The sequence below is a fragment of the Ptiloglossa arizonensis genome, chromosome 4 (genome assembly GCF_051014685.1).
Source record: "Ptiloglossa arizonensis isolate GNS036 chromosome 4, iyPtiAriz1_principal, whole genome shotgun sequence".
In the NCBI taxonomy this organism is placed as follows: Eukaryota; Metazoa; Arthropoda; class Insecta; order Hymenoptera; family Colletidae; genus Ptiloglossa; species Ptiloglossa arizonensis.
In genome coordinates, this window is record NC_135051.1 from 25782069 (window position 1) to 25803219 (window position 21151).

At 29.8% G+C, this 21151-nt stretch overlaps 7 protein-coding genes across 17 annotated transcripts; 5 read left to right on the forward strand and 2 right to left on the reverse strand.

The window, feature by feature from the left end:
- Positions 1 to 50: 50 nt before the first annotated feature.
- LOC143145960 (dihydrolipoyllysine-residue succinyltransferase component of 2-oxoglutarate dehydrogenase complex, mitochondrial) lies at positions 51 to 3624 on the forward strand. 3 transcript variants are annotated; one of them, XM_076309839.1, is made up of 10 exons: positions 51 to 192; positions 691 to 715; positions 861 to 912; positions 1047 to 1117; positions 1193 to 1320; positions 1387 to 1749; positions 1834 to 2009; positions 2092 to 2542; positions 2614 to 2753; positions 3441 to 3624. In XM_076309839.1, the coding sequence occupies exons 1-9, from the start codon at positions 118 to 120 to the stop codon at positions 2746 to 2748; spliced, it is 1476 nt and encodes a 491-aa protein (XP_076165954.1). In that variant the 5' UTR covers positions 51 to 117; the 3' UTR covers positions 2749 to 2753; positions 3441 to 3624. The 3 variants fall into 3 exon arrangements, with proteins under 3 accessions (XP_076165954.1, XP_076165955.1, XP_076165953.1); XM_076309840.1 differs by having other exon boundaries at positions 3495 to 3624; XM_076309838.1 differs by having other exon boundaries at positions 2614 to 3624.
- A 374-nt stretch (positions 3625 to 3998) lies between these two features.
- Positions 3999 to 6038, forward strand: Rpt2 (26S proteasome regulatory subunit Rpt2). Its single transcript, XM_076310701.1, has 5 exons — positions 3999 to 4123; positions 4409 to 4970; positions 5038 to 5424; positions 5513 to 5748; positions 5825 to 6038. Exons 1-5 carry the CDS (start codon positions 4121 to 4123, stop codon positions 5957 to 5959), a joined length of 1323 nt encoding a protein of 440 aa, XP_076166816.1. The 5' UTR covers positions 3999 to 4120; the 3' UTR covers positions 5960 to 6038.
- LOC143146417 (uncharacterized) lies at positions 5977 to 7200 on the reverse strand. 2 transcript variants are annotated; one of them, XM_076310703.1, is made up of 3 exons: positions 7000 to 7200; positions 6577 to 6920; positions 5977 to 6455 (listed from the first exon to the last, which is right to left on the reverse strand). In XM_076310703.1, exons 2-3 carry the CDS (start codon positions 6664 to 6666, stop codon positions 6054 to 6056), a joined length of 492 nt encoding a protein of 163 aa, XP_076166818.1. In that variant the 5' UTR covers positions 6667 to 6920; positions 7000 to 7200; the 3' UTR covers positions 5977 to 6053. The 2 variants fall into 2 exon arrangements, with proteins under 2 accessions (XP_076166818.1, XP_076166819.1); XM_076310704.1 differs by having other exon boundaries at positions 6577 to 7200.
- On the forward strand, positions 6970 to 8609 carry Polr3f (RNA polymerase III subunit F). Its single transcript, XM_076310702.1, has 4 exons — positions 6970 to 7358; positions 7513 to 8131; positions 8200 to 8361; positions 8452 to 8609. The coding sequence occupies exons 1-4, from the start codon at positions 7279 to 7281 to the stop codon at positions 8524 to 8526; spliced, it is 936 nt and encodes a 311-aa protein (XP_076166817.1). The 5' UTR covers positions 6970 to 7278; the 3' UTR covers positions 8527 to 8609.
- Positions 8610 to 9196: 587 nt separating this feature from the next.
- Positions 9197 to 17402, forward strand: Acf (ATP-dependent chromatin assembly factor large subunit). 8 transcript variants are annotated; one of them, XM_076310692.1, is made up of 14 exons: positions 9197 to 9628; positions 10111 to 10249; positions 10327 to 10538; positions 10610 to 10820; positions 10895 to 11124; positions 11196 to 11863; positions 11940 to 12404; positions 12483 to 12958; positions 13038 to 13820; positions 13891 to 14105; positions 14176 to 14360; positions 14530 to 14661; positions 15212 to 15560; positions 16042 to 17402. In XM_076310692.1, exons 1-14 carry the CDS (start codon positions 9516 to 9518, stop codon positions 16220 to 16222), a joined length of 4359 nt encoding a protein of 1452 aa, XP_076166807.1. In that variant the 5' UTR covers positions 9197 to 9515; the 3' UTR covers positions 16223 to 17402. The 8 variants fall into 8 exon arrangements, with proteins under 8 accessions (XP_076166807.1, XP_076166810.1, XP_076166811.1 ...); XM_076310695.1 differs by having other exon boundaries at positions 16054 to 17402; XM_076310696.1 differs by having other exon boundaries at positions 14548 to 14661.
- Positions 17403 to 17444: 42 nt separating this feature from the next.
- Roh (reduction of Rh1) lies at positions 17445 to 19517 on the reverse strand. Its single transcript, XM_076310705.1, has 3 exons — positions 19379 to 19517; positions 17726 to 17899; positions 17445 to 17640 (listed from the first exon to the last, which is right to left on the reverse strand). Exons 2-3 carry the CDS (start codon positions 17895 to 17897, stop codon positions 17564 to 17566), a joined length of 249 nt encoding a protein of 82 aa, XP_076166820.1. The 5' UTR covers positions 17898 to 17899; positions 19379 to 19517; the 3' UTR covers positions 17445 to 17563.
- A 302-nt stretch (positions 19518 to 19819) lies between these two features.
- Positions 19820 to 21111, forward strand: Gnpnat (glucosamine 6-phosphate N-acetyltransferase). Its single transcript, XM_076308218.1, has 5 exons — positions 19820 to 20011; positions 20224 to 20344; positions 20413 to 20475; positions 20561 to 20688; positions 20760 to 21111. The coding sequence occupies exons 1-5, from the start codon at positions 19997 to 19999 to the stop codon at positions 21000 to 21002; spliced, it is 570 nt and encodes a 189-aa protein (XP_076164333.1). The 5' UTR covers positions 19820 to 19996; the 3' UTR covers positions 21003 to 21111.
- Positions 21112 to 21151: the final 40 nt, after the last annotated feature.

Here is a 21151-nt window from a genome sequence, read left to right on the forward strand (position 1 = left end):
AAATTTTAGAACACACCGAAGTGAACTAGCTCCACCACTGAATGTACGGCCCTGCATTACTTCCTGACCGTCACGAGAGTCGTGATCGAACACCTGAGTAAAATTTTCCGCTTGAGGATGGCCGCGATGCTGTCCAACTGTTCGCGGTTCGTGCCTCGTACGATAACACGAATTAGTATATCACGAACGAAGGTGAGTTCCTTTTCGTAATCACGTCTTTCCCTTGCTTATTAGCTTAAAATATTTGTAACACGTACATTAGATAAGAAGAACCTAACGCCCTTTTCAAGTAGAACCTGCCACCAAGGTTGTTGCAATACTACCCTTACCTTTCGAATCGATTATATAATATTATCTTAACGCATATCGTACCCTTGACTTAATCCATCATCTGCGTAATCTGTCAATGAAAAGCAATTAATTTCTTGCTGTTGTCGAACGCGAACGTTCTTTTTAAATAACCGACTAGATCCGGTTAATTTTGAGCCACTTATAACTTAGTCATATTTCTTTTCTCTGGTAGAAACAATACCTATTTTTATCTTGCTTCTCATGTACCACATTTCTGCCGAAATTTATGAAATATCATACAAATACACTTTGTTGGAGTTTTCAATAAAAATTTATATTAAATTTTGGCTAAAAATTTTACAATATGAAAAAAATTGTACATATTAATATTTTTTTCAGGTTGTGAGGTCTTTATGTAGCCAAGGTAAGACTAATTGGTATTGAAGATAACACACTAAAAAAGTGGTGAGATATGTTGAAAATCTAAAAATTATCTTTATAGAGAGGCATATCAACATTGGGGATAACCATGAACATAAACTACTAATTGTATCAAATCATTTTTGTAGGGCGCATATTATTTATCCACACCGAACATGTGATCAATAGGAATTCTCGATTGTAAGTTGAAATGTACATCAAAAAGATTAAATTACTCAATGAATTTGTGTTACAAAAATTAAAATCAGTTGATAATATGATATATTATGATATTTAATAAGAAATTTTAATTGTGATTTTTAAAAAACATTTAGGTTTACAAAATATAAGAAATTTCATTGTCGGATAGACCAAGCAAAACATATACATTCAACATCTACATTATGTAAGTGAACTTTATAAAAAATATACTAAATATAGTATCATAGATTCTCATATGATTTATATTTGTACACAACAGGGGAACTAAAGGAAGTTGTAGTACCAGCATTCGCAGAAAGTGTGAGTGAAGGAGATGTCAGATGGGAAAAGAAAGTTGGTGATCAAGTTAAGGAAGATGATGTCCTGTGTGAAATTGAAACAGATAAGGTAAAATAATCTTATAAATAACATTGATGCTTTGTATTTAATAAATTTATGATAATATATTTGTAGACTTCAGTTCCTGTACCAGCACCTGGTTCTGGTGTTATAAAAGAACTTTTTGTAAAAGACGGCGATACTGTAACATCAGGACAAAAATTATGTACTATCGACATTGGTGCAAGTGGTGGAACTCCACCAGCAGCAAAAGCTCCATCAGCTTCAACTACCTCTGCTGCACCACCTCCGCCACCGCCACCGCCACCACCACCGCCACCGCCGCCGCCGCCACCACCACCACCAGCTGCAGCACCACCTACTCCGGCAGCTGTACCACCTCCTGCTCCAGCAGCTGTACCACCACCAGCAGCTCGTCCTCCACCTTCACAAGCACCTACAGCCTCTATGCCAGTTGCTGCAATTAAACATGCCCAGGTAAGAACTATCATACAAATACAATTTAAAATAAACTTTTTTATTATCTTCCATTCTTTTTGACGAAAATTTGAAAATTTTTAGTCTTTAGAAGGTGCAAAAGTTCAACTACCTCCAGCTGATTACACGCGTGAAATAATTGGTACAAGGACGGAGCAGCGAGTAAAAATGAATAGGATGCGATTACGTATCGCAGAACGACTAAAAGAAGCTCAAAATACAAATGCTATGCTGACAACATTTAACGAAATTGACATGAGGTTATTACACATTTAGTATAATTTTGCCTTTATTAAAAGTTTTTTTCTTCTATGATCATTGATAAATTGTATTTTTATATAGCCGCATTATGGAATTTCGTAAAATGCACCAAGAAAGTTTTACAAAGAAGTATGGTTTGAAGCTTGGATTTATGAGTCCATTTCTTGCAGCAAGTTGCCATGCATTGAGAGACCAACCAGTAGTAAATGCTGTAATAGATGGCAATGACATAGTTTATAGAGACTATGTCGATATTAGTGTTGCAGTTGCAACACCAAAGGGTCTTGTTGTTCCAGTTATTCGCAGTGTAGAAGGCAAGAACTTTGCAGATATTGAAATTGCTCTAGCAGCTATGAGCGATAAAGCAAGAAAAGGCAAAATATCAGTAGAAGATATGGATGGTGGTACATTCACAATAAGTAATGGCGGTGTTTTTGGTTCTCTCATGGGAATGCCTATTATTAATCCACCACAGAGTGCAATTCTTGGAATGCATGGAGTATTTGACAGACCTATTGCAGTAAAAGGCGAGGTAATCAATAAATTATATTTGAATACAATTTTGTTTCAATTATTATCATTAAGAATGTCATTACTTTTTAGGTTGTAATTCGTCCAATGATGTACGTAGCTTTAACATACGATCATCGATTAATTGATGGACGTGAGGCTGTGATGTTCTTGAGGAAAATCAAGGAAGCTGTTGAAGATCCCAGAATTATTTTAGCCGGCCTTTAAATATCGTAAATATTTTCATTCGATCGCTTCAAATACGCCTCTCATCACTTCCAAAACGTTTTGTACATGTTGTATTATATTCTGTTCATTGAAACTTTTAGTTAATACTCAAGACTCTTAAATACTTACCAATCATTGTGATAAAAGAAAGTAAAGAAAAATATTAGATGAGCGAGATAATAATCGATTTCTACTTAAAAACTTTATCTTGTTATAGAAGTATTATTTTGAGTCATTCACATTTCAGTATTTAACAATACTAATTTGTCTATACCGTAAGTTATGATTTAATTAAACTAATATTTTCATTTATGCAATATTTCTAAATTCATATCAAAACCCATTATAAGAGAATTTTATTGACATGAAAAATTAAATGTATGTTTTAATACTTCTATGACTTAAACTTAGATTATAATAATTCAAGCCAAGGGAAGAAATAAAATGCTACGCATTACAAAATATCTTTTAATTGAAAAAAATGTGCACAACAAAAGAAATTTTGACTTCATTGCTTATGTTTGATATTGTTACAAAATATTCAAAATGTAAATTGGCTTTATCATCACATACGTTGAAATGTTTTTTTTTATATGTATATTATTTATATTGCTGGACAATACTGTTTTGTTATTTCAATTTTACAATACACGATGGAGAGATTGTGAGAGACGCGTGTTTATCTTTTCCAGGAATGAAGTAAAACAACCACGAATGTTTGTAACGCTCATTTTATTATTTTTAAGTGTATTTATTTTCATTTGGATGGCCTTGATCAGCGAGACGTCATAAAGAAGCGATAGCCAAACAACTAGAGGATACTTTATTACAAAGATAAATGTATCTGAATAATTAAAATAAAATTTTACAAATCTATGCGTTGTCAACGTTGTTAAATTGTATTCACGAATATCGTAAATTTTATGAAATATTTTGCTAAAGAAAATAGAAAATCATTCCTACATTTTCAGCACACATAAGATTAAATAAGACTTCACAATTGTGTAAATTATTGTTCTAAAATAAAAAGCAATAGCGAAGTATTTTTTTTATAAGTTTCTTAATGTCAGTAAAAGTATTGCAATCCTCTTAAAAATTTGAATGATATAACATATTAAATTAATAAAATACATACGAAAAAATACAGGAAGTTCTCATTATTTATAACTTTTACCCGTTCGTCATGTTATTTTTAATATTTATATACTAAAATTACTTTTATAATTTCAAATAATAGCTGGGTGAGCACTCTCGTACATATCGCATTACTTCGATATCTCTGACAAAAAAAGTATCGAAATCTTGATCGATTCTATTCGACCACCAGACATGACTACGCTGTTTCATTTAATGATCAAACACTGAACGTGAAATGGTAAGTTTAAAAACTTTTTCGGTTATGTTTAAAATATTGAATTTCTAATGTCAAACAGTTTATACTATTAATATGCAACTAAATTATTATTCCTCAACTACTGTTGCTATTAAATAGGTATTTTTCTTTCATTTGACAATTTAGGTTAACTGTACTTTGAATTTCAACTTTTTCGTATAAAATTACACACCGTATAATTTAAAATGAAATTGATGTGTAATATGATTTTGATAAGTACAATGTTAAAATTAAAATTACCATTGGGAATTGTAATAATTATAATAGGGTCAAAATCAATCTGGTACTGGAGGCACAGGAGGTGATAAAAAAGATGACAAAGACAAGAAAAAGAAGTATGAACCACCTATTCCAACAAGGGTGGGCAAAAAAAAGCGACGTATTAAAGGGCCAGATGCTGCTTTAAAATTACCTCAAGTTACACCGCACACACGTTGCAGATTAAAGCTTTTAAAATTAGAACGTATAAAAGATTACTTACTAATGGAGGAAGAATTTATTAGAAATCAAGAACGATTGAAGCCACAAGAGGAGAAAAATGAAGAAGAAAGGTCTAAGGTTGATGATTTACGTGGAACTCCAATGTCTGTTGGAACATTAGAAGAAATAATTGATGATAATCATGCTATAGTTTCTACATCTGTTGGTTCTGAGCATTACGTTTCGATTTTATCATTTGTGGATAAAGATCAGCTGGAACCTGGATGTTCTGTATTGTTGAATCACAAAGTTCATGCAGTTGTTGGAGTTTTGGGTGATGATACAGATCCTATGGTTACAGTAATGAAGCTAGAAAAAGCTCCACAAGAAACTTATGCTGATATTGGTGGTATGTATTGACATGAAATACTTCTGTAACTTTTTAAAGGAATACATTGCATACTTATCATTGTTAGGTCTTGACACACAAATTCAAGAAATTAAGGAATCTGTAGAATTACCTTTAACTCATCCAGAGTATTATGAAGAAATGGGTATTAAACCACCGAAAGGAGTTATACTTTATGGCCCACCAGGAACTGGAAAAACATTATTAGCAAAAGCTGTAGCAAATCAAACCTCTGCAACATTTCTGAGAGTCGTTGGTTCTGAACTCATACAAAAATATTTAGGTGATGGACCGAAACTTGTAAGAGAGTTGTTTAGAGTTGCAGAAGAACATGCTCCTTCAATTGTGTTCATCGATGAAATAGATGCTGTAGGTACAAAACGTTATGACAGTAACAGTGGAGGAGAACGTGAAATTCAACGAACTATGTTAGAACTTCTCAATCAACTTGATGGTATGAATAATAATTTAAAATGCACTATAAAATATCTTATAAATTTTATAAATATACTTTATTCAATATTAAATATTGCTTTTTTCAGGTTTTGATAGCCGAGGAGATGTTAAAGTTGTTATGGCTACAAACAGAATTGAAACTCTAGATCCAGCATTAATCAGACCAGGTCGCATTGACAGAAAAATAGAATTTCCATTACCCGATGAAAAAACAAAACGAAGAATTTTTAGTATTCACACTAGCAGGATGACATTAGCACCTGATGTAAACCTAGGGGAACTGATTATGGCTAAAGATGATCTTTCAGGTGCAGACATAAAAGTAAGATTTTATTCAAATAATACCTAAATAAACAAATATTTTTATTTGATATTAAAGGAAGTTTTTTTATTTGTAGGCTATTTGTACTGAAGCTGGTTTAATGGCACTACGTGAACGCCGTATGAAAGTTACCAGTGATGACTTCAAAAAATCTAAAGAAAGTGTTTTGTATCGGAAAAAAGAGGGTTCGCCAGAAGGATTATATTTATAAGTATACTACAATGAATATTCTTTACTTGTGGTTTAAACATAAAATGTTATACATGCTAATAAAAACATACAAAACATTATATTTTAATTGTGAATTAATCATCTTTGGATAATTGTGAAACTTGAATTGGTATTTCTAATATATTTGATTCATCAATATTCAAGTCTTTTATATATGGTTTAAAATACTGATACAATTTTTCAATTACTTTTATGGAATGTGATTTTTGCTCATTAATAATTTGTGAAAATGGCTTTTGGGTGTCATCATTTCTATTTTGAGATTCCAACACACATATGTAACATGCACCTCTTCTGGTTTTATCAAGAATTTTGTTTATATTTTGAGGATGCTTGATATTTTGTGGCATAATGTTCAATAAACTTTTAAACTTTCCTAAAATGAAAGCGGTTTTGAAAGCTTCTATGTATCCTTTATCAAAACCTTCTTGAGACACAATATCTGATCCATTTTGTATTCCTTCTCTATAACCAACCTTATGAAAATAATAAAATATTTAAAAATTATAAAAAAAAAGTATACAGTTTTACTAATATGTATAAATCAATTTATCTTTCGATAATAACAAATAATGTTAATAAAACTATAAATAGTACCTCTCTAGCTGCATTTGTAATTCGATTCCAATCTTTAGCAGCAATATTCAAAGATTCTTCAGTTTGTGATGTATTTAAAATTTCATCCATATTAATTAAAAATTTTCTTTCTTTTATATAATCTTTAATGTTTTTATAAACTACTTCCTTTTATTTATAAATTATGAAAATATAACCTATCACATGCTAAACAATCAAGTATATGTACATATATATAGATCGTTGATGCCTAAGAATCTGTCATCCGTGTAATTAATCTTTTTCTAGAATATAATATACATTTTACAGAATAGGGTTCTAAAATTATATGGGATTCAGAAAATTGTAGTAAACCGTTACGGTATCTGTAAGTTTAAAAATATTATTAGTTTTGTGTTGCTAAAATGTTGTGATCTTCCATCTGCGAGAATAAATGAAACTTACTGTTACAATAACTTTTGAGAATAAACTAATAGGTTTCTGAAATTAATTATTATAGAATAGTGATATTTACAGGGACAATTTTTCTACGTTTAACGTTTACCGACTTCAGTCATTCAGTTGGTTTCAGATCATGACAGCAACTTCTGAGAGATGAACATCTATTTTATATCTCACCTATGCTTGTAAGAAAGAGAAAGGATCGCTTTGGTGTGCTGTCAAAAGCATGATTAATTGAAACGTATATATGAACTGTACTAGCTTTAACATTTCAAAATTTCAATGGAAACGGAAGCTAGTACTTCAAAAGAGCAAGATGGAAATTCTGCAGACTCTAATTTGGTCGATGCAATTGAACAAAAGTAAATTCTTTTTTCTTTTACCTGAAGATACTTAAGTACATTGTGTGCATAAGCAATAGGTTATTTATGCATAATATGAATTAAGTAAAATATGACTTAATTATTTTATATATTAAAGTTTACTCAATATTTATATATGTTAATGTAATTTCAGAATTATTGCATTAGCACAAGCAAGGCCAAAAGGTATATCTGATAAAGATTTAACAATTGAAATGCCAGACTTACAGCCTACTCAAAGAGCTGAAATTATAAATAAACTTTTGTCTCAGGGTCATTTTGATTTATTCAAGCAAGGTGGTTCTTTGTTGTATCGCTTGAAAGATCCTTCAAAAGCAAAAATAGCTAAAGGTGCAGATAACGAAGAAAAAATTGTATATACAATTATTGAAGAAGCTGGGAATAAAGGAATATGGATTCGTGACATAAGATTTAAGTCTAATCTAATGCCAACACAATTAAATAAAATTTTGAAAAGTTTAGAAACTAAAAAGTTCATTAAAGCTGTTAAGTCTGTGGCAGCAAGTAAGAAAAAAGTGTATATGTTGTATAATTTAGAACCTGACACATCTGTAACTGGTGGTGCTTGGTATCAAGATCAGGATTTTGAAGCAGAATTTGTTGATGTTCTTAATCAACAATGTTATAGATTTTTAGAAAAGAAACGAGAACAAATGAATTCTTGTAAGGGTGGACCAATTGCAGCTAGAAACATTACGTTTGCTTCATCCAAAGAAGTGTGGAAGTTTATTTCGGATTTAGGGATAAGCAAGGTTCAAATACTTCTATAGGTTTCTTCAAATTACATATATAATTATCAATAATATATAATTACTTACAGGTAAAATTATCAGTTGAAGATCTGGAAATGATATTGAACACTTTGGTATATGATGGAAAAGTAGAACGTACTCTTTCAGGAGATGGAAGTAATTTATATAGAGCAGTAGAACCTTTGTTACATTCACCTGGATTAATTAAATCTGCTTGTGGTGTTTGTCCTGTAAGATTTTACCAATTTTTTATATACATAAATGCAAATTTAATCAAATTATTAACAATTTAATGATGGTATAAAAATATTTAAATACAGGTGAGAAAAAATTGTTGTGATGTTGGTGATGTTACACCTACAAAGTGTCAATATATAACAGATTGGTTAGAATAATGTTTTATAATAAAATATATTTTAAAATATTCATGTGTCTATTTTTTAACATATACAGTTAATTACTTATATTTGTATACTTATAAGAGTACAAGAATATCTTGTATATACTATTTTTGTGTTGTGTATACTGCTTAATATGTATATACAAAGTTGATATTAAAAATAAACAATTTATAAAATATAATTTCCATAAAATATAAATTTCATGTGTATATGAAACTTATAAATGTGTATATAAAAATTTGTCGTTATTTTTATAATTTTATCGTTTTACCATAATTTAAATATTTAAAGCTCAAAGAATAATTTTCTTAAGAACAAGGTCAAACTTTTGTTCAATGAATCGTGAATATTTATTCCCGCCAAATTTAACAATTTGATATACAGTTTGACCGGATACTAATTACCAACTTTTAAAAAATATATTTCATTTATTTTAGCTTTATCTTTAAAGTACTGTGTACTATGTGTCATATCAAAAACATCACAAGGAAGTATAGGGCTACTGAAAGAAGAAACATTTAGTAGATGAAAAACTCTTAATACATTGGTATGATAAAAATTAATGTACAATTATCTAAGTTTCCCGCGTTTCGAATCGTGATTCCAATAAGTTGGTAACGTTATCCTTCCTATTGGTTTCCGGCTCTGAGGTGCCAGATGTGAATGCGCGCTTCTACGAGCACCGTTAAATCGTGCTTTGTCATGAGACTCGAGATGTTTTGTCAAATATTATCGAAATTTTACGAATAAGATGCATAAATAAACAAAATTTTAAAGGAAGTGATTTACAACGATCATAACGTAAAGTTTCACGGTGTCTATTAAAGTTTTAAGTTTGCGCTTGCGAGTTGGCGTGTATCGCATGTGCCCGCAGTATTCCGGAAAGAGCGTAGTTCTGCCTTCGACGCAGAATTGATTTCTTAAGTTGTTAGATACGTGAACGAAAACTGCGTCAGAGTATCGACGGACACGTAAGCGTTGATATGCCGCTACTTCGTAAACAACCTTTCCAGCGACTTCACGTCTCTTCAGACTTCAAAGACGACGACGAAGTTTTCCATTGCGAGGTTACCAACGAAATCTTCAAGGACTACAAGTAAGACCATGACAGCCAAGACCGCTTCGAGACACGTTCTGTGATTTCGTCAGTGCGATTTATTGGATGTAAATGTTACGTTTTCTTTCGATTTTGTCTCGATCGATCGCTTTTATTTTTTGTAAATATACACATTAATATTGTTGATCAATGTTTTCATTTCCTTATATTCTACATGATTTGTAATAAATAGCTTAATTTGTAAATTGTGTTCCGTAAAATGCTTGGATTATCTACATATGTCATCATTATTTAAGCATAAAATATTAATTTGGAGAATCTAATATTGTTATGTTACCAAACATAATTTTAGTTTATTAAAGAATATTTGTTAGTTGATACTTATCTTTTGAATTTGTATTTTTCAAAAATTTATTTTTGTCTTTATGTCAGTGCATGAGCTGCACTTATCAGTAACAATTATATTTCATTATTTTAATGTTGTCATGTCTACAATGTTTTCATATATTTTGTGATTGCAGTGAGTTTTGTGAGCGAATTATTTTATGTAATTCGTTAATATGGTCGTGTAGTATTACTGGCAGAAGTAATATGACATATGAAGAGGCTTTACAATGTGAAGAAAATGCAAAAAAGAGTCTCAAGGAATTTCCCATGGAGGTACAACATTTGAAATTAATTATTACATATTTTTATCTTGGACTTATTAACATTACATGGTAAGCTTTACATTACAGTTACGTATTCCTATATTGTACCTTGCCAGTAAAACAAATAGATCATCTTTTAATGAAATGATAGAAGATGTATATCAATTTGCAAGGGATCGTTATTTTGTTGGAGAAATGGTAGAGGCAAGTTTTACCGAAGATTCTTGGTGTGATTGTCATGTTCTTCAAGTTATTGCACCTACAGAACAACAAATTAAATCATATGCTAAAGAAAATAGGTATAAATATATTTGATATACAAACAAGTACATTGTACCAATATAATTTTCTTATACACTTAATGTACTAGAAGTCCACAAGAACAACAATATCATCCACCAGCAAAATTGTTTCGTTATGAAGTGGAACAGTTAGATTGTGGAGATTCCGATGTCAGTCAACTTATGATAGTAGAAGCAGCACAAGTGAGAAGAAGAAAACAGCATTATAGCAGAGAACGTAATAAAATATTTCTGCGTCAATTATGTGAACAAAATGAAATTGGAATGTGGATTGTTAAAGTTAGTAGCTATTTTAGTGTAAATAATTTTCAGAAATTAAGTATATTAATAAAGAATTTTGTATGGATCTCTAGGATAATGTTTTACAAAAATATGGAATTAGTAAAGTGCGTTTTGACACTATATTTGCTGGTCCTCCTCCAGATTTTACATCTCGCACTAAAAAACTTGTTAAACATAAACAGGAATCGATAGAAAAATTTCTTACATCAGATATATCAAAACAAAAAACATCAGAAAAACCTGATCCTCTCAAAAAGGTAAATCAAACAGGAGTGGATATAAAAAAATTTCGTAAACCAAGGTAAATAATGTATATTGCATTAAAGATACTTGTTTTGAACAATACATTAATGCTATAATGTTTATTAACAGAGTGAATGGAAAGTTTAAAGAGGACCTTAAAGCAAAAGCTCTTGAAGAAAAAGCAAAACGTAAAGAAGAAAGAGTCTTAAAAAGTGAACGTAGAAAAGAAGAAAAACAAAAATTAGCTGCTTTAACTGCATATGTTAGACAGTGGAATAAACCAAGGGAGGATCTTGAATGTGAAGACCTTTCTCCTATTCCACAACCTATACCAGTTATAAGTACCATACCTAATGAAAAATTTGGTGACAGTGTTATGATTTTAGAATTTCTAGAATTTTTTACTGATGAATTAGAAGTCAGTACATATTTTCCAAATGGCTTTACTTTAGACTTCTTAGAAAAAGCATTATTAATACAAGAAACATCTGGACCTTGGAGCGATCTCTTGCAGTTATTATTGTCAAATATCTTCAAATATCAAGCAGATGAAGAAGATGAAATTCAAGCATCTGATTTAATAAATGATATTAGCATGTACGAGGGAGCATCGTCAATGACAAAAGCTGTTAAACTTGCAACAATGGCTTCTACTTGGAGTCAAATGTATCAAGGTTGCAAATTATCTGAACATCTAATGGATCATTTAACAGTAAGTGAGATTTTAAGACAACATTTGTTAAGTTCTGGAGGAAGAATAGGTGAAGCTGCTTCAAAATGGAGATATTCTCAAAGAGGTAAATACTCAGGAATATTTGATAAATAAACTGTTAATAGATATAAAAAGATGGTGCATTATTTCGTTTTTTTCAGGTGGATATACAAATCAAGATGATCCTGCACTTCTGATGAGGATAAATGAGGCATATATTTTAAGACTGTTAGGGCATCGTAATGTTCATGAGTTTGATATAGATGAGAAATTAAAAGTTGTTACATGTTTGATAAATCAGCTGCTCACTTTTGCTTCAATACGAGATGTAATTGAGGAGAGGCATGAAAAAATTCATCAAGCCAAAAGAGAATTGAGGTTTTTCATATTAGCTGAACAAAGAAAAGAGAGGGGAGAAAGAGAGAAAATGAGAGAGCGTGAAAAAGATAAAGACAGCAAGACACCAAAGAAAATGACACGTGGCAACAATGACGAAAGAAAACGAAAAGAAGAATACGAAAACAAATTGAAAGAACTTCAACAAGCATCCAGAGATGATAAAATGATGCTTTATTTAGGTTCCGATAGAGCACATCGTAGGTATTGGAGATTTTTATCAATACCAGGTAATTTTACATTTTTCATATTATTTAGATTCGATAAAATAAAGTTATAAATTGTAATGTATGCATTTTTGTACATAGGAATATTTGTAGAAAATGATGAATGGTGGCCAGGTAGTTGTCTTTCAGAAGGTACACCTTATCAGCCAGAGTTACAAGATAGAGAGTCTACATATGCATATTTAAGAAATAAATTTGAAGATGAATTCAGTGATAAAGAAAATAGTTTTAAAAAAGCGAAAAAGTCTCCTAAGAAAGTGACATTTTCTGATAAAAATGGGCTTAAATCACCTCGAAAAGAATTTAAGCAAGATCACTCTGATATTATGAAAAATTTACTGGCTTGTACAGGGGATAGAGAGTGTCCAGTTCATTGTAAAAGATCAGAACTGAAATGGAGTTTTTATGGAAAGCAGGAAGACATAGAAGCTTTAGTAAATGGTTTAAGCAAACGAGGAATTAGAGAGGGTGAACTTAGAAATAATATTATGCAGGAAATGATAAGTTTAATATCCGTGATTGAAGAATGCCCTAAACATAAACTTAATCCTGAAATTGTAAGTATCTTGAAGAATACTCAATATTTTTCACAAGTATCGTAGTTAAATAAAAGTTATAAGTGAATCGTGGATACAGTTTTCAGGACCTATTAAAGGACAGACTAATAAAACTGCAAAGAAAAATAAATATGAAAATGCTAATCTGAATTATTCTTCTGAGATGCCTGTTAACGTCGTTTTAGAACTAACTCTAAGGGATTATATCCTAGATTTTGAAGACAAAATAAGAGTAGGTTGTTTAGGAAGTCTAAAAGTTATTAATCGTGAAGAATGGAGAAATGCAGTTGATAACGGCCGCTACGATAAGCAGTGTGATAAATTAGTATATGGTACAAACGAAGTTGAAGCAGATTTTGCTTCTAACATAACATTAGACAAAGTCAAGAATGAAGCCAAACATAGCAGGCCAGGTACTCCGGATTCAGAGATTGGAAGTATTAACATAAGAACTTACAAAGATTCAGGAAAATATTTAGGTCCATCAAAAGAAAATGAAGTAGTTGTAGATTCTATGCAACAAACAAACATTAGACAAATGGCTTGTGCTATTTTACAGTTATCTCATGCCATAGAGCAAAAGTACTTAAAGAGACCACTAGGTACTGATGATAAAGATAAAGATAAAAAATGGTCTGGCGAAGAAACCAGAGAAAGATGGGAACAATCGCTTATGGCATCAAACAGTTGGTCTCAGTTATTTTTGCATTTAAGTACTTTAGAAAATAGTGTTGCATGGAATAAAAGTGTGCTCAATGCTCAGTGTCATGTGTGTAGACGTCGTCGAGATGCTGAGAAAATGCTACTCTGTGATGGATGCAACAAAGGCCACCATTTATATTGTTTAAAACCAAAACTTACTGTAATTATTTTCCCAATAAAATATATAAGTTCTGTTATAATCTAATCATTAACGACACGTTTATTTACAGGCTGTACCAGATGGAGATTGGTATTGTAAAACGTGTAAGCCACCAATGAAGCCGAAAGAAAAAACTAAAAAGCGAAAGAAATTTGAAGACGAATTAGAAGAAGAAGTAATATTAACCAAAGAAACTCGACATAGTCGAGCTAAACGTGTTCTTGAAAGTGAAGAAGAAGAAGACCAAAAGGATAATGAGTTGGAAGAAGAAACTGATGAAAATATGTAAGCATCATGTTGGATAATTTTCACTTATCAAAATAAAACAAATTATTTATTAATTGTTGAATTTTAGAAGTAGTCAACAAATAAACATATGCACTGTGTGTAGAAGTGGTGGAAAATTGATCAGTTGTGACGCATGTTCAAACTTTTATCATATAGAATGTATAGAACCTCCTATAATAAGAGCACCTCGCGGAAGGTGGTCCTGTACAGACTGCAAAGATAAAAAAGATAAGAGATCCAGTACAAAACATGGTAAGGTATTAAAAATTTTGTATAAATATTTAGAAGTACATTGGCAGCAGAAAACACAGTAATAAATCTCTAAAATGTTAAAGTACTTAGCAGTATTTTATTAACATATTGACATTATAATGAACGGAATTTCTGTTTTAAATATTAGTATAATAAAGCGATTTCTCAGCTTTGATTGTGTTGTTAGTGAGGGGGCGTGAAAGGGAAAGGGACAAGGAGAGACTGTGCGCTGCAGCAGCACGCTCTCGCATCCATGGCTTTGCCAAGAGCCTCCTCACTACAGAGTCCACAGACTGGGACGGTCTGTATTGTAAATCTATTCTACTTTATTCTAGTATATATGTATATACTATACATACGATGTATGTATGTATGTATGTATATACATACGCACGCGCGCGCGCGCACACACACACACACACGCACACGCACATTTTGTTGGAAATAAAATAACAATCATACAGAAGGTATCTTGCTCGATACAATTGTTCATTAATTATAAAGTTCAAATTTTTTACCAAGTAGGTAAGATTTCATTGCATGTACTTGCAGAAGGTGCTTATTTTATCATCAAAGAAAAAACTTTTATTAAATTTATTTTCTAGTGTTTTCTATGTGTCTGTTGTACTATTTCTCATTTGATACAACTAAATTAGTATTAACTTTCTCATAGAAAACTGCAAAATCTATTAAAGCTTTAGTAAAATTTCTAAATGTTAATTGTATGTCATGAATATATTAACTTCTTGTTTTATGTAAACTTTCTGGTAATACTTTGCACATGCTATTAATTAAATGTATTTGACCATAAAAATGAATATTATATTACATTAAACAATTTTAATACATAGAGAGTAGCAATTCAGAAGACGCGGAACCAAGGCAAACCAGAAGAGCAGCTAAAAGAGCTGCTGAAATAGAACAAGAAGATAAAGGACCGATTAAAGGATGCATGTTAGGACTACAGGAGTTACTTGCAGATATCAGGCATCATAGGGATTCATGGCCATTTCTATCACCTGTCACAAAAGATGAAGTTCCAGATTATCATGATATTATTACCAATCCTATGGATTTTGGTACAATCAAATATAAACTTAACAATGGAGAATATGAAATGTTGGAACACTTCTTCAGTGATTGTCAGTTAGTGTTTGATAATTGTCAAACCTATAATGAAGAACATAGTTCAGTATACAAGTAAGTGTAACTAATCTGATTATATAAATATATTAGTTCGGATGCCAGAGATTGTGAAATTAACTAATAATACTGATTGAGATGCTATGTTCATACTGCAATAGTGTTGGAACTGTTTCTAAAATATTATATCTTTTAACAAGCAACCTATTTTTATACCCATTTAACAATAGCTCCTTTTAATAATATAATAAAACCAAGATTGGTTCATATCTGTCTCTAATTAATAAATGTATAGTAATCAATAAAAATAAACAATGAAATATTAAATTTTTTAATTTAGTTTCTACAAACAATTTAACGTTATAAGTATAACATATAAATAAATAAGGGAATTTCATGTCCTAAAACTGCAAAAATAAAAATTGTTGCAGTAGAAACAATGGCTGTAATCATTCAGGGGTATAGTCAAAATCTTTGGCCTCCGAACACTTGAAATAGTACAAATTTCAAGAGTTAGACTATGTTATTTTAAAAATAGTTATGTCTACAGAGCAGGTATGAGATTATTGAAGTACTTTGAAAAACGATCTAAGGAACTGGGATTAAATTACGATGAGGAACTGTTACGACCGCCAGATGTAAAAAAGCCAAGACTCGAAGAAAATGGTCTTGTTAATAGTGAAGATGAAGACGCAGAAGAAATTCAGAAAACAAGATAGAAACGAAGTATATGCTCCAACACATTAAACATATTGGATATTAATTTTTATTCTCGAAACGTAAAATTGAATGTACCTTAAAAGTGCAAGTGGATTTCTCTCAAACAGTGTACACATTCATAATTCGACGAAAGGTGTTCTGTAAATTATATATCACTAAAAGACTACATTTGTTAAGAACTAGTAAATGCTATATATAATTTACGAAACTAATTCATAGAAACACGCGATAAAATGCAAACGTAACGTGCGTTCAAAATGTTTTTCGACACTTACTGAACGTCCCGATTAATTTTCTCTTAGACATGCTGAAATAAAAAAAACATGCACAGTATTATTCGTAGAATTTTACGCATGGTGTAATTGCTCTCACATATTTTTAAGAGTCCTTAATATAGAGCGTTTTATAAACAAGCGAGTAAACGCATAAGCAATGAAACTAATTTCAATTGCTTAAACTAGTACAAGAGGTAGTTTTTTGAGTTAGTGTTATTATAAAAAAAATTTGTTATCAGACAAATATTTTTACATTATAATTATTTATTATTTTAGCACTACGTGTATAATTTCATCTTGTGTTTTCTTTCACAATGCAAACATTTCAAGGGTTTTCTTAGATGTACTCTAATCTTTCAGAGCTTTTACCTATACAAAATCCACATTTACAGTAAAATGTTATTCATTGCCTGCCTATTACAATATATATAAATCGTGCGATAGTGTGGTAACATGATTGACAGCTTAAAAATTTATACGTGCGTAATAACCATAAAGAATTTTCATTTATTGCAAATTCGAAGAATATTCATGCGATACTTCAATTAATATATAACGAGTATAGTTACTATACCTATACTTGTATCCATATAAAAAAAAAACTAAATTCTACCAAGGTTTAAATATATTGTTACATAATTGCACGATCTATTGAAAATTAAAGATTTTATTATTTATCATTTTTATTTTAGATTCTGCTAAATTGTTAATGTATTAGTGGTACTTATATTTCTTTGCAAAAATCAGCCTAGTTTAAGAAAATGAAAAATCTTAGGCTGGCCCTACACAAAATCTACGGTACAAATTATCATTATCCTCTATATTGTACAGCAGTTGTAGGAACAGTTCTTTGTAATCATGTACGTTTTATACGATTAATTTGGTAATAAACTTTTAAAACAGATTTTCAGTTAAAATTCGTTCATAACAATGTTCAAAACATTACTTAGGTATAAAGATATTTTTAGTTCTATTCATTTAAATTTTAAGTTGAAAGAATTACATATATTTTTTTCGTACATGTATTTTTCATACACATATTACTAAAGTATTTTCTGGAATGGTTCAATGATGAATCATCTCTCCTGAAAATTCTCTTCTATGGATTTCATTCCATTTCTTCACATTCTCCTCATTGAAACCTGAAATATAAGAAAAAAATACTAATAACTATGCTTACAAGAGATAACACAGTCTCAGCTAACATTATAAAATTATTGCACTTACTAAGTTTTTCTATTTTATAAAAAACGGGCAAAGTTAATATTGCTGCATATAATCCATATCTGAATACCCAAGCATTTTTTTGGTTGTAGTAATATTTATATGGAAATTGAACCAGTCTTGCAGTAAATGTATATGGAAATTTCATACGTCTATCAACCTTTTCTGCAGACATGGCTGAAAATAGTTTGACAATCATTTTTATTACTCAAAGCCCTCTTGATACTATTTTCATATAATTTCTAATGCACTATATGATACAATTTTAGAGATATTTTAAGGAAAATTAGAAGAAGATTGTTATATGCATGTAAAAAGGATTGTAAAGTTTTTTATTTTTTATAATAATAATCATTCCATTCTGCACTAAGCAATATACAGGCTGGTCCATACAACTGTTTCATATCAAAACTGTCTTATCGGTCCAGTTAGAGAAAATTTCAATGGAAGGAGATGAATGATTTAAAGAGTACTTTTATAGAATCATATTTTTTTTTATAAATGTAATGGTGCATGTGAATTTGATAATTGTGTTATTTTTTAAATAGAAGTGCGTATCTTTTTTAGTATAAATTAAATCTTCTTGTCATTTTATGTAAAAAAGTATTGAGATAAAGTGGTAAAAAAATGATTAGTTCACAAAATATTTTAAATAATTGTCTTTATTGAAGATGTTTAAATGCTTCACCATTAGACTGTACACATTTTGAACAATCTTTTTAATCCTTTATCTCAATACATTTGTATGTAAAATAATGTGAAAATTTAGTTTATGTTAAAAACAATATGTACTTTCATTCAAAAAAATAGTACAATTGTTGAATGCATAAGCACCATTGTACTTATAAAAAAAGATATGTACTTACAACTGTAATAATTTTTAAACCATTTATTTTCTTCCATTAATATTTTTTTTCTATTTACTATAATAATAGAGTTATGACCAGAAACATTTGCACAGATTACTCTGTAAAGACAAAAGAGATTGTACATCAATAAATATGTGCGATATGTGTACTATTATGTTTTTGTAAATTACAAGCATACAGAATGTTTATATTATTAGTAATTAGTATTTGTTTGGTAAATGAGGAATGTAAATAAAACATAAAGAAACAGAAATTCACTACTTTTTGTAAAGAATATAATGACTTAAATCAATTTTTACAATTTTTAATATAGTTTTAGAATCTTAATTGTTATTTAATTCAGTTTTTCATCTCTGACCTTGTGTAAGGACATTCTCAATACTAGTATGAGTCAATAAATTGATTTTTACATTTATTTTCATATCATACAAAGATTATAATTTTAAATTTACTACAAATTTTATTCCTTACAAAACAATGAAAGTTTTTTGTTTCTAATATTATAACACTGTATATTATTTACAGAATTTTAAACAAAGCTACAGGTACACAAAATTATTATGTACAAAAATATTTACACACATATGGAAAATGTGCTTTTGCATAGTACTGAACATTATTATGTTTTGACTGAATAAATATATTACTAATAAACTGTATTCATTTTTATATTACTTTGATTACCTCTCTACAAATTTGTATTAAAGAACTGAGTTAACCACTGAGACATAGTTGGAATACAAATTATACAACAATAAAACGATAAAATTAATATTTGAAATACTACCTCCTTTTTTTGTAAAACCTAAGGTGAGTATCAATACTGCCGATAATTCTAACGTGAAATACACCCAACAGTTACTGAACAATATTATATAATCAGTCTTCTACTAAAATATATCGAAATATATCGAAATGTGTTGTTCACGATTATAGTCCAAAATACAACGGTTCTATTGGTTAAAAGTTTGACGGATATTTAGAAATATATATATCTGAAATACTCTTAAAAACGCTATAAAAGTATTCGAATGAAATGAATTTATAGAAAGAAATAATCATAGATAAATGAAAATATACACTATAAAAAAATTGCGTATATTGTCTTGAATGATAATTTTACAGAAATTAACTTTATTAACAGATAAAACTATCTCTACCACCACCTGTTTCAATATGAATTTTTCGAACTATAATTTTTAATATAAATCATAAAAATATAAAGATAGTTCACGGTAGTTACGTGGAAGTGTCACCTTATGTCTCATAAAGAAATCAATTGAAATATTCATACAGAGATTTCTATGTGTGTTGTGTATACGAACGCTGAACGAGCGTGGAATGTAAAAGAATTCTATTAAACGAGGATTTCGAGTACAAATTGGACATTGTGCGTGTAAATGCCATGAGTTCTATAAAGGTTATAAATCATATTACTAAAATTAAAATTTGTAATTTAAAATATTTTATATTGTTCAACGAACGATTCATAGTTGAAAATAATTTTAGTTTGATCGAAACAATATGTTATTGAATTCATGACATTTAGGTGTTTATTATTTTGTTATTATATTAAGTTTTTAAGTCATATGTCGGTAGCTTATTTAATCTTCATCTATGATATTTTATCAGGAAAATAATTTTGGAGGTATAGAAACTGAATTGTTCAATGCAAGTATATTGGAACAATTATCTTTATCGCAAATTGAGGGCTTATTAATTAGACCTTTGAAATCTGATGACTATGATAGAGGTAAAGCTGTTGCAAAAAACTGTAGATAATGCAGATTATTCGATAACTTTGCTATATCTGTTTGATAGATTTTCTGCAGCTGTTAACTCAATTGACTGATGTTGGAAATGTTAGTAAAGAACAATTCCTGAGTAAGTCCCTTGAAATTTAGTTTTTTCCAAAGAAAATAATTTGTTCATAAAGAAAATATATTTGATATTACTTTTAAATATACAGGCCGTTTTCATATGATGAAAGGTACTGGTAGCTATTATATCATTGTAATAGAAGATATGAGCACTGGAAAAATAATAGCAAGTGCAACATTAGTTGCAGAACAGAAATTTATTCACAATTGTGCCATGGTATGTCTATTCTTTTTAACATTCTCTTAAGCTACAGATTTTAAAAGATTAATATGAGAAACTCATTATAGAGAGGACGTTTGGAAGATGTGGTAGTAAATAATAAATACCGAGGTAAGCATCTAGGAAAACTTATAGTAAAAGTTATATTGCAATTAGCGTGTTATTTACGATGTTATAAATTATCATTAGACTGTAAAGATCACCTCATACCATTTTATGAAAGTCTAGGTTTTAAACGTGAACCTAGTAATGCTAATTATCTTAATATAAGATTTCACAATGAAAATACTACAGAACAATCACATCTATAACATTAAAAACATTATTCCAAAATTATTATAAAAAAATTTATAGTTTAAAATAATGATCTTTTAAATTTGCATACTCCACGTGTAAGGAAAAAGAAATAATAAAACTTTAATAATTTTTATAAATTTAAGAGATTAATTTTAAACTTTGT